The following is a 12700-nucleotide window of genomic DNA, read 5'->3' on the forward strand; positions in this document are numbered from 1 at the left end:
CCTTTATTAATGCTTTCTACTAGAATTTTAAGGTGTCTTGCACCTCGTATGCTCAAAATTTCCGCCGGGGGGAACAATCAATGGTGTGAGATTCCGCATTATTCTCGAGCCATAGCAAGTATCCAGCTCGCATCGGCAACCATAAACCTTGTACTGTTGTTAGTATTGGTAAGCCATATTGTTCTGAGACCACAAACCATTGGACAAATATGGCCTGGAACTGGCATCCAGACGAGTCTAACTGGCTCACGTAGGTACGGGATATTTACGTGCCAACGTTGCTCATTATATTACCGAACGAAGCGTAAAACACGAGTCGTTAACGGGCTTCTCTCGGAAGGCTCCAGAGCAAGAAAAGGTAGCAACGGTAAAGATGCAGCCTATAAGCAAGATCGCCGAGCACGATCGCTCCGTGACGCTGATAGCGTTGAGCTGGTCGCCTGTAAGTTAACTCATGGTTGCTGGGTTGCTTATAAACAGCACCGCCAGCTACATTTATTGGCTGCGGAAGGTCTCAAGATTTCTGTCGGGTATAATAGTACTATAACTGTCCATGTGTTCGTACATGGTCGATACGTATATCGAAGTAGGAGAATGACGCGATAATGCTTTGGCAGCTATAGACTTCGTATTAGTGGTTGCCGCGACGAATTATGGTAATACGGTATTACAGTTAGTTCCAGGATTTCACCCATCGTTCCTGCAGTTGTCACCAAGACCGTTGTTCATAAGATTTCGAGCATTGATCACACCGCTCTTCTCAAAACCAGCTCTCGTGGACAATACCGATTCTTCGGTATGACGACGCTTTCAACAGGCCAGCGTGCCAGATTTGCGGCCACAGAGACACAGCGTGCTGGCAGTGGCGTTCGCATAACCATGGCCATTATGCCAGAAAATACTGCCTGGCCCCCGGCACCTGCTTGACTCACAACTATGAATGCGCGAGTATAATTCTAATCACCGGCCATGCCGTTGCAGCTTATTAAACCTGGAACCCATCAACCCTCGTCGTCATCGCACTTGGTAAGGAGCTTCCCAAAACCCGCGGGCTCCAAACTCCCTCTCTAAGCTTCACAGTCAGTACCGAGCCTTGAGATATTCTGTCAACGGAATGTAACCTGTACTATCTCTCTGCATCAGCGGAGCGTTCCTTTTTGCTGGAATGACCTAGCGGTCTTTTTTTTTTTTTTTTTTTGACATATTCTAGGCGGCCCATGCAATTTCTGGTCGGAACCGTGTTTTGCTGTATATTGTTCTTATGTGCTTAAATGGTTTTTCAAAGGTGGATACTAGTATTAGGCTGATTGGCTTCGGTGAGGCACATTTAATACTGAATTGCCAAGGCTATCCTCTTAAGCCGCATCATGCATTAAATCCAGTAGATATTGGGCAGTTGAATGAAGGATACTACTGTGTTATCAATAGATCCAGCCCGGATGTACGGTAGTTTAACACAGTGCAGTGGCGCATTCTACCGTCGTGTGTCGGCGGCTGCGTAGTGTCGTTGTTGTTTGAGGTTTCCCTACCCGTCGCGCGTTGATGGTTTTGGTGTTGTTTTAAATAAACGTTATATCTAGCGTATATTATATTGTGGTTTCTTTCCTTTTGTTAAACGAGCTGGGCCAAGAGGTCGTTCGATACCTACTTGATGCTCACACGATCCTTCAACTCCGGTCAGCCACAGCAACGTCACGCCTGATAGCACTACTTTCGTAAGGTCAAGAGTTCTGGCATTTTACTGCGCTGTACCCCTCATAAGTAACAGAGTGCGATGCATGGGTATTATGTGGCGTGCCGTCGATTGAAAGAGGCGTTTTATGCTATAGCTGTGACAAAGGAAAGGGGGAACGCTGCTGCAACTACTTTTTAGATGGACGAGACTGCCAATACGTGTATTCTTTTCGGCAGCGCGATCGCAAAAGCCTATCGAACCGTTCGTCCTGCTGTAGGCCGGCTCAGCCGTCTTAATTTTGACGACTGAGATGTGGTAGAAATTCTGCTGAATAGGTCAAATTCTTGTAACGGTACGAGTGCACGAACAAGGTCGAGTGCGACTTGGATGAAGCGATTATTCACAAGGAGAAAAAGAGAACCCGTAAAGGAACTCTGGCTGAAGCTATTTACACAATGCTCACAAAGTGAGACATTCATTAAACGGGCAGGTCACATGATTCCCTCACAATTCTGAACTAAACACTGCGATAGTGATGACTATTTGAGCGTTCGTGACGGATACACTTGCACGAGGATTTTCAGGGCGAATCTCTGGTCAGGTGCACACCTCAAGTAGACAAACGAGGTGTGGGCATGCGTGGTAACTTGATCTGATGGCACAGCTGCTATCCGGCGGGCTATTCGGAATTGCGACGGGCTCCAAATATTCCACCGATAGGTAATATCTCAGACGTTATTACCTCGTGTCAGCTGTGGTGAGGAATTTGCCTTACAAATGAAGTAGCACAAGCCTAGTATTCGGTACAGCCGAACTTGCTAAGAAGTCCATATCTTGCCATACACGGGTATACTACGCTGACCGGCTGCCGTTTCCTGCTGGCGGCCTTAACCCCGAAGCAAGCGGATAATAAGCTTTGATACTTAATATACAAAGCTTGTGAGCTTTAAGGGGAACAAGTCAGGAGAAAATTCATGCCGAAAGCTCCACGACATGACCTTTACTGGCTTGCCACACTCCCTCACTATAAAGAGGATAGAATTCTGTGCTAAAGGTAGCACGGCCAAAGTAAACAGCTGTACTGCACCTCTTACTGTGACATTTAAATTCACCTTTTCCATTCCAACAGCCAAGCACGGGAGTTAGGATTGGCGCATTTCGGGAACTCCTTGGCCTAAGAACAGATGGTGGACGGATGGTAGGAGGGGGCTGGTGTGTTGGTAGGGGTTACATTTGGCTAAACTGCCGAGGTAGTGGGCGTGTGCAAGGTTGTAATTTGAGCGAGTGGCTGAAGTTACGGTCCTGGCTTGAAAGTTTGACGCTTTAGAGTTGCTAGCTTATTGGCAGTCGGGAGATCGCTCAAATAAAGAAAATGATGTATCACTTCTTGAACATGTTCTGGTGCCACAGCTATTCCAACCAGCTTGACAAGGTCAGCATTATTTCGCATCGCAGAATCCACTCTATCTCATTCAAGTTCAACACTCGGGTTATATTTCTACGATGGACTGGTTCTGGAGAAAACAGACTCTTTTGTCACTTACCGGCAACTACTATGTCTCCACAACGACTTCTTCCTGTGTCCATCGTGTCTCGTCATGCCGGTTCTCAAGAATCAAGACTGGATCGCAGCTTGTGCACGACAGCGTCTATGCTTTGTATGTTTTGGTTGGCCTTTATATTCGGTACGCATATCGAAGAAAACGTTATCAATAAACTCCTACCCATATCCTAGGAACCCGCGCGAAGCGCTTGCGACTTCATAATTTAGCTCCCATAAGGTGGTTCCGTCTTATAAGAATATTGCTTTATATCTTCTCAATATGTTTTGTCTTTACGACAGCAATTTTGACGAGTGGGTTTGGTCTTGCATCAACTCGTGACTGCTCTGTAGCTGTCTTTGCCTGCCGCGTGTTTTACTTTGGGAATAAAATAATGATGTACTTGTTTATGGTATGGTTTAAAATCCCTTCGAAGAATACGTAATCGCCCGCCGTGTCTGCGCACAAATGGCTAATCTGCTGTAGATTGAGCGTGCTCACATAATTCGGGCCCCGTACGAAAAGAGAATGAAGGACAAAGTCTGGATCACATGCATGCTTGTTCTTATCACCGGCTTTGGTGCAATTTCAGTTACTGCCTTTGTATGGCCAAATTCAGAGGTATCTCCTGAGGACAGGAAATGCAGGATCGGCCAACTTCTCAAAGTCACCGTCCCTTTGCTCACATATGACATTATTATCAATGTCAGCCTCACAACACTCTTTGTCCACCTTCTTCACCCATTTTTAGCCCCCAAAGGGAACAGAGTCTCGCTAGGACACTCCTTATCTTCACCAAATCAAGACCGTGTAATAGGAAGGCTACGGAGGCTAGTTATGAAAACGATCATCGGAGCAATTCTCATTATGGTTCCCACATTGGCAAATCTGAGCGGTATGCTCATCACGAAAGGCCGAGAGCAAGGATGGATGTGTCTCACTCTTTGTACTCTTGACGGCAAGTCCCGCTATGCACCACCTCAGGTTGTATGATCCAGACTAACAGTATCTAGTTACATGGACAGTTACGGTGGTTCATTGGTTAACTGCTAACAGCCAAGACGTCGACGATGATCTACGCAGCTACTATCGTAGCTACCATCGCAGCCTCCATGGCAACAATCTTACGCCGCAGTCCCGGGCTATTAGCGACAGTCTTGGTCCATTCAAGAACACTACCAAGCCAGAGCCAGTGGCGCTGACAGGGAGCGCAAGTCCCGAAGTACTTACGCGACCACCGCCAGTCTGCATGACTGCGCCTTAAGTTGGGTGGAATATTATTAGTAGCCTTTAATTGGAAAAGTAAGATTCTGGTTCGTGTGATAAGGTGGTTAATAGAAAGCACGTTTTGAGTTTTAGGTCGGGAGTTTGGAAATTGTTTAAGCGCACAAGTCTGTGATGGCTTGGTCCTGGCGAGTTGCCTATTCTATCTTGGGCAGAATACAGTCGCAACAATACAAATTACATTGGTATTGTATTTTTTGGCAATGCTCTAGGTGCGGTTAACTTTACAGCCTAAATCTCTAACGGCTACTGCAGCAAGGTGCGCTTACTGCCGTTAGCTGCGCCTTTTAATAAATTTATCGTTTGAGGTCTAGATCCACGAAAAAATGCCTAAATTTTAGGCGTTTTTTGAGGTGACTTTCTTCCGTGCGGGAAAGCTACCTGTGGTTTCTGGTTTGCAGGCGCTAGAAATACCTAAATTCCTAAAGATTTACCCTAGCTATTTCCCCTTATAGATAGTGTGTGGGCAGTTTAGTGCACACAGCTATAGGGAACTTTTAGCCATGCTAAGCCATGCTAGCCTAGGCCACACATTTAATCACGTGGGAGCATACTTAATCTGCGGATAAAAAACCCGATTGCAAGCCTTAGCTAGTTTGTAGATCTTGAACCTTCTAGCGCATAGCTGTTTGTTCACAATATAACTTGACTTTACTTGACAGAGCTGTTGCTGCCTGCCTTTCTCCCTACTATTCCTTTGGAAGCCTCCCTCCCTTCCTTTCTTCCTTTTCCCTGTTTTTTTTTTTTTTTTTTGCCTTCTATAGTGAGTGTCTTTTCCGCCCACAAAATACTTACGCGGTCTTTATATCTCCCCTGTAAGAAAGATACATAGGGAGATAGAGTAGCTCTCTATCTAGAGTGGATAAGAATTGCGGTAATTCTTAAAAGAGATGCAGCAGTACTAAAAGTAGAAGTCTGCAGTTATTTTTAGATGCCTAAAAACCAGGCAATCTTTTGTGGATTAGGACCTACACGTGGCTGCGTGATTTAACAGTTAACCAAGTACAGGACAGATAAATTAAAACGCAGAATAAATATTATAAACTTCTTAACATAAATCGCTAATACCGCTCTACTATTATAGTGTAATGAGACATAGTTTACAGGTTAGTTCTTACGAATAGACATAAATCGCGCAAAGTTTAAGGAGAGAGTAGCACCCACAAAAACATTTTCCAGTTATCTTCAGTCATCTTTGCAGTTATGTTTACAGTTGACTTTATAGTTATCTTTACAGGCTTTTTCGCAGTCTTTGCTGCAGTTAATTTTGCGGTTAATTTTGCAGGCAGGCGAAAAGTTAGGAGCAGAGAGAGGCGTAGAGAGAGGCACACACGTAGAGAGCAACACAGGCATATTAGTATGCAGGTAGTTGTGTTAGTAAAAGTGGGAAAGTAGTAAGCCTGCTGCGCATTTATGTATTCGCACGTGTAGATCTAGACACAATCTACAATACAATTGCGTCGAGTCTTGTGAAAATACTGGTGCGTTATTGTCGTTATATTTTGTTGTTTGTAGTAAGACTAGACAGCTATCCAAGCGCTATGTCTATAAATAATAGAGCTATATGTCTCAAAAAGGCGCGCGCAAAACAAGCAACCGGATAATATCTACGCTAAGAGAGATTTAAACTAGACCGCAGGCCCTAGAATCTACTTAAGTAGTGCATAAGTGGGTTATTACGGCCGTTTACCTCTAGTACTTTTTGTTACTCTTGTTCGCACTTTTAACTCTGGCAACTTTAGCTATTATCTTTTCTAACTCTCGTCTCTCGGCTCTTAAGATGCGAATCTCTCTTATTTCTGTGATTGCCGCGGCGCTTCTTATAGTTTCGCCAATTGCGGGTGCCAAGAATAAGGGTTCGCAAACACGTATCCCTCAGCCAATTCAGCCGCAACTTCCGAAGCGACCTCCAGCTGAGTTGAGACCCCCGGCAAGACATTTGGAGGCACGGCATAGAGGGCCTTCGCGTCGGATTTCAATTCCGACGCGTCTGGTCAGCATCTTGCCGCGTCCGCCTCCGCCGCGTCTGTCTCTGCTGAATTCGCCGTATCTGCCGCGTCCGCCTCCGCCGCGTCCGCCTCCGCCGAATCCGCTGTATCTGCCGCGTCCGCCTCCGCCGCGTCCGCCACCCAACGTGGTTCCCGTACCACCGCCGAGTCCGCCGCGTCCGCTACGGGAACCAACTCTGCCGCGTCTGTACCGTCCGACGCGTCCGCTAAGTGAGTGGAGTCCGCCACTTCCGATAATACGTCCGCCGCCTCCGCCGAATCCGCCGCGTCCGCGGTCTCCGCCGTCTCCGCCAATTCCGCCCCGTTCGTCAAGCCCTGTTACTATAGAAGGGGTATGACTATATAACTATGACACAAAGTTCTGCTTCCCCTTTCCTACACTTACTAATTGTCTAAAATAATAGACTTGCACTCCGTCACACTCAGACTGGGGCAGTGGGATTTGCGAATATTTGGAAAACGGCCGTAAAACGTTTATCGCATGCAGTGCTAAATATCCGGTACGTTAAGTCTCCTAAATACTAAGTCTACCCAAGCCAATTTGCCGATATTAGTGTATTTCAGATGCGGTCAGCCGTCGCTGTACTATGAAGAGCGGTGCAACCAGAGCCAAGTGCGGGAGATATAGTTAACCAGACTAGCTATGTTTGCACTTCTGTAACAGCCAGTGCTCCCAAGAGATAACAAGGCGAGGTTTATGTTAGCAATTAGTTAATCTTGGTAGTCTAGAATTACGTTAGTAATTAGTATAGTTTTATAGAATGCAGGTAAACGCATGTAAATGCCTATTTAATTCCCCTACTATTTTTACCCGTCTTGCAAGCAATATAGCCTAAAGATGCTCTCTATCACAAAGATATACGATAGTATGTAGCATGAGGTCAGCATCACTTTAGCACCATCTTGGAACCAGTTTGTAACCATGCTGGCACCTAGCCTGCACTATGCTAGCACTATACCTAAACCTAGCACCATTTGATACATGTAACTTATTGTACGGTGCTGGCGACGTACCAAAATTTGGAACGGTAACACCATCTTATGTCCCCCTCTCACGGACACTTGACATCACTCAACTGCAATCTCCCATCCCTCAACCCACCAGACCAGACTTCGTTATCCGACGAGTCACCGCCTACTTGCTGCATGAAACCCCTGTGCTGACGGAGGGTTCGAATTCTTACAGGCTTCATGTCTACACCCTGCATTTGCATGTTGCATGTACTGTAGCCTCCCCTGGCTTCCAGGCAGAGAACTATGGAAGCCAAGCCTTCATGAGAAACTTCCCCGCCACTCTGAGTGAGCTGGCGGCGTTCATCAACGTCCTTGGGATCATTCATTGGACTGTCGATAAACCTAAACGGAAGAAGTTTGCATGTGTTTCGTTTCTTCACATAGTGGATGGCAAAAACTTTCTTGAAAGGCACCAGACGACAATATCAGCGCCGCGAAAGGCCTGGCCAGCTACATAATCCAGACATGGATCCTCTACAACTCAGTCATACTCCACCAAACGCGCTGGAGAGCAGACGAGACTGCATCTTCTATGAACTGCAATTTATGCTGAGAAGAGCAATCGCGATGTCCAAGCCCTTACGCTGAGCCATCTCCGGCACGAGCCTGATAGGCGACAGAAGGCGACAGAAGGCGACAGACCAAGCCCGTCAAGCCCCGGCTATTTCATGCACCATCACGGAAGTCTCTTGTGGTAAACTGATATTTGCGCGACCAATGATGGGGTTGAAATTCATACAGCAAACCCATCTCCGTATTGGAGGCTATTCCAAGTTTGGCCGGCAATGTTTGACGATTTTGGCACAAGACAACCGTATAGATATCCCTTTCAACACCGTTCAGGAACTCATCGCAAACCATGCATCACAGAGTATGATGCTCGTTTTGGAAGAAGCACCAAGGTTCTACTCCCAAGCGCTGTGTCTCTCCGACAATAACGCCAAGTGGGAACGGCAAGCGAGCTGTCCGTCCTGGAAGGATCATGCTAAGTGCGTGGCGCACTGCCTGGTCTACCAACTGATACCTATGAGCGAATACTATCCGACAATCCGAGCCCTCAAAGCCCAGGACATTCTGTCCCTAAGCCAGCGGAACATACCGGTGAAATCTTCTCCGGTCCTCACGTACGAGGACTGTGTGCCAAGGTTGAGTGCATGCGAAGGGAAGATGCAAAGTCTGGGTACGGCAAGGGAAGGTATAATTCCAATTCCAATCCTCTTCCAGGTCCAGTCGCTTATCTGGGACAACTATCTACACCCATACGGCGGGCTTTGTACACTTGATATCATTGAGCGCATTGCCAGAGACAGCACTCGAGTTATCAAAATTTTGCAGGACACGGGGACTAACCCCCAGTGGTTTGTAGCGCAACAAGACAAGTCCGCTTAATTTCCTACGAGAAGTCACCGCGACCGCTGTTAACAAGAGCAGCTTCTTGAAGGACCAGGGTATTGGCAGTGCCCTAGGACTGCCATCGTTTATCAAACAACTCGACAGGATGCGCATAGACTACCGCCGCGACAGATTTCTCAAGTCTGTTGTTGAGCATGCCGTGCTACGCGAGCAAGTGGGTAAAGTTCAAGTTGATTAGGGTTATACGGAATTAAAACAGAGTACTCTCGCCATTTACAGCAAGCTTAGAAGATCTGTAATCTGTTAGTATACGCTAACTCGTAAAATACATCACAGGCTTTTTAAGCTAATACTATCCAGTTAGGATGACTTAATATTGGATAGCATGTGGGACGCTTCGGCAATCCAAAGGCTTCCGCGTAGTTACAGCAGCTTGCTGGCTCAAAGAACTCGACGCTTTGAAGGCCATAAGGGCCAGGGAGCATTACAACCTATAGGGGCCAAACAGTCCTTTGGCAACGTTATGTAAGTCATGAGAAGAAATTCCTAACGTCTCTGCTGTATGAAGTCTCAGGTTGAGGACGAAACCTTCCACGTCCAATACATCAAGTGGAAACAATTAGACGCATCCACAGAACTCAAAACTTCCTGCACTATAGCGAGCCTTTCCTTTTATTCCCTCAGGACGCGCCATACTAGAATGGCGCTTGCGGATGAAGTTACAGATACGATACGCACATTTGGTCTTCAAGACAGGCACGGCCATGGAATCACTTGGGGCAGAGTTCAATTTTGACCAGCATGAGCGTCGTATTCGATGTGCCCCCCAGTGCCCCCCACTTTCTGAATTTAACAGTCCACGCCATTGTGTATGACAACTAAAGGGATTGTTTCAACGAGTTGCTCGCTCACTAGAGCAATAAGAACTTTATGACCGAAGAAGGAGAGCAGCAACAGTTGAAAAAGGCTTTCCATATACTAGATTAATAATTGCGGAGAGACGTGGTGTAGATTTGCTCTGGTAGTTGGGTTATTCGCTTTGTCTCCGTACAATTCTTTTTGAATCTTTCCGGCAGAGTAAATATTCCGACGATCATCTGGCTGATTGGCTTGGCTTGGACAGTCGAGCTTTTCCCAATCAGCTATTTCGCTTTATTCCCGCCATAAGGTCTACAACGAGTCAAAACCCCCTTTCTCGTATAACGCACCCAGAGAGGCCAAGACAGAAATATTAACGGCAAAAGCTTGGAATCACCTCAGTGCATAAAAACACGGCCAGCGGAGGCTCACGCTTAAGCAATGACCTTGGCACCTACGTCACGGGCAGGGGTGTTTGAGCTGCTATTGCGAACGAGTCAGTCCCTTCCGTTGAGGCTTGGGTATTACGTTAGTTGAGAAAAGGCTCAGCGGCTCGGCTGTCGCCAAAGAATCCATGCTGTCAAGGGTTCGCAACTTCGGCAGAGTATGCTTTGGAGGGATCCCATTTGTGGTGTAGCTCCACGACCGTGAATTGCAGGGAAGTCGATCCAACAAGCCAGTTGATCTCCAAGATGGGTCCTGGTTTCGTGACTAGACAAGCCACGTGCATAGAGTCAATTTACGAGCGGCTTCTCAACCGGGAGCGCCTATGAATTCGTATGAGGACCATAATATTTGGGTTGGCACCTGTTAAGCGAACCAACGGGTTCCTGAAGAACTAAGAAAGCCACTCGGCAATAATTGCTAAGCGAGAAGCAAACTAAACACATGAGTCATTCACTACCCGAATTCGAACCAGCAACCCTGCACCGACTTTGTATAGTATAACCCTGTGTAAACGTCGTGGATACCGCAACGGATTCGGTGATCATCGTTGGTGTAGTCGGTTGGTTAACGGTTGACTGCGAACAAGTAGATATAAAGCCTCCCCTCTTCATCAACGCTCTCGAATTCGTTAGTAAGACAAGATGGACTTGTGTCAGCATCCGCAAGCTACCGCCTCTGCTTCTAAGCTATTCTAAATATCCAATGCGGCACTGCTTGGGGACTTTCCGCAAATGGTTCTGGCTTAGGATATGGTCAACGTCATAAACTAACAAGTAAGGACCACATACGTCAGTCATATCAACGGAGGGAAAATACCTGAAAGGCTTTGGAATCATGGCTGGTTGAGCTCGCTAACACGCATCCTTGTTGAACACGGCATGTTCCGGCTAACAGCATTGGGTAAAATGGGATTTGGAAGCTATCAATATTTGCGTATTTGGCAAATCTGCAGTGACATGACTCAAACTCATGGTGGTGGAGCAGTTCCCTTGGAGATATAATGTGTCGATCACCTCCTACTTTGGCAAACATGTGGTGACGCATTGGCCATGCTACGACAGTTTTGCATCTCACACATTCTATTACGAACCACAATGGCAGTGGGAAACCTTAACGCAGTGTATTCGAATTACTTTGGACGGGAAACGTAGTGTCAGGCTATATAAGGAGCCATCTGTTGCCGTTTGCATCCGCCTCCATTCGATATACTCTCCAGTTTAACGTCAATAAGCTTTTCTCTTTTCATTTGCTCAATCCTCGTACCAACTACCATCACAATGCTTTCTTGGGCTGTTGTTTCTGTCTTTTTCTTTACTCTATGTGTCCAAGGCGCAGGAGTAGACCTCGACACCGCAATCAAGCCCATCTTATCACAGATCGAAAGCAACCTCAAAGTCGACCACCAGAACCCACCGTACGCTGATACGGACAAGTATTGGGAGGGAACTTGTATACAGAACTGGGGGAAATGCCCAAACCTTGGAAAGTACAGGCGTAACTGGATCGTCAACGGGAATGCCACTGCCTTCTATACTGCCAATGTAGAGACAAGTACGGTAAACCTTGGCCAAAAGGATTCCAAAATGGTCCTGACGACTTCGACTTCAACAACAGAGTCGACGACTAAAGGTTGGACCATTGGTGCAAAGCTTTCAGGAACGGTTGGTGAAGATGGTACGTCAGCCGGGGCCGAGATCTCGGCTTCGTACTCTGAAACCACGACCAACGGCAAGACGGAGACGAGACAGGTATCCCACGAAACGTTTTGCGAACCTGGTAGTGAATGCCGCATCGAGACCTGGACCTTTCATGCCAAGATTGCCGGATCCTGTCAGTGGAAGCCGATGCTGGATTGCAATGGCCAGCATGACCAGTGTGCTGAGCAGCTCGGGGGCTGCGCACAGTTTGACGACGTATACCGAGACAACTGTCTTGCCGGGAGACCCGATGATGCTTGCGAGGTTCAGACGCCAATTTATGAACAGTCTGGAAAGCCATTTACTCAAATTGTTCTCGTCTCCAAGAAGCTCAATGGGGAGAAGAAGCGGTCAGGTGTTGACCAAGCGACAACATACAAGATTATCGGTTGAGGTGTTGTCAAGAGATGACAAAGGCTAGGATGGCTGAAAGAGTGCCTTATTTTTAACTATTCCCAAGTTTCGCGGCAAATACCTGGTTTACTCTACGGAGTATATAAGACTGCATTCTGTGAGAAGATGGAACGTATGGATAACCGATGCTAGTTTGTCCGATCACAAGATGTGGCATCATAGCGCCCGCGCGGAAACGTTTCGTTGCCGACTGTGATATTTCTCTCAAAAGAATATTGCAGTAGGAGCACTTATACGTATTTATATTTATTTAATTAGCTTGATCAATAAACAAAGGAGACGACATGTCTGAACCCCAGTGTGCATCGAGCGAAGTCTGATCCTTCTGCCGAATAACGGTGAAGCAATGCCACAGAGTGACAGCTTCAGTTACAACAGCTTTTTGAGATGAGAATTTACTTCTCGTCC

General features: G+C 46.7%; 3 protein-coding genes across 3 annotated transcripts; all 3 read left to right on the forward strand.

Annotated features, from left to right (window-relative positions):
- Window positions 1-3625: 3625 nt before the first annotated feature.
- VFPPC_02278 (hypothetical protein) lies at window positions 3626-4480 on the forward strand (the record flags this gene model as incomplete). The annotated part of the gene is made up of 3 exons (XM_022428273.1): window positions 3626-3628; window positions 3703-4111; window positions 4230-4480. 3 exons carry the CDS (start codon window positions 3626-3628, stop codon window positions 4478-4480), a joined length of 663 nt encoding a protein of 220 aa, XP_022284542.1.
- A 3763-nt stretch (window positions 4481-8243) lies between these two features.
- Window positions 8244-9114, forward strand: VFPPC_13238 (hypothetical protein; the record flags this gene model as incomplete). The annotated part of the gene is made up of 2 exons (XM_018291015.1): window positions 8244-8902; window positions 8955-9114. 2 exons carry the CDS (start codon window positions 8244-8246, stop codon window positions 9112-9114), a joined length of 819 nt encoding a protein of 272 aa, XP_018146212.1.
- A 2344-nt stretch (window positions 9115-11458) lies between these two features.
- On the forward strand, window positions 11459-12271 carry VFPPC_13239 (hypothetical protein; the record flags this gene model as incomplete). The annotated part of the gene is made up of 1 exon (XM_018291016.1): window positions 11459-12271. The coding sequence occupies one exon, from the start codon at window positions 11459-11461 to the stop codon at window positions 12269-12271; it is 813 nt and encodes a 270-aa protein (XP_018146213.1).
- Between the last annotated feature and the right edge of the window lie 429 nt (window positions 12272-12700).

Source organism: Pochonia chlamydosporia, chromosome 2 (genome assembly GCF_001653235.2).
Source record: "Pochonia chlamydosporia 170 chromosome 2, whole genome shotgun sequence".
Classification (NCBI taxonomy): Eukaryota; Fungi; Ascomycota; class Sordariomycetes; order Hypocreales; family Clavicipitaceae; genus Pochonia; species Pochonia chlamydosporia.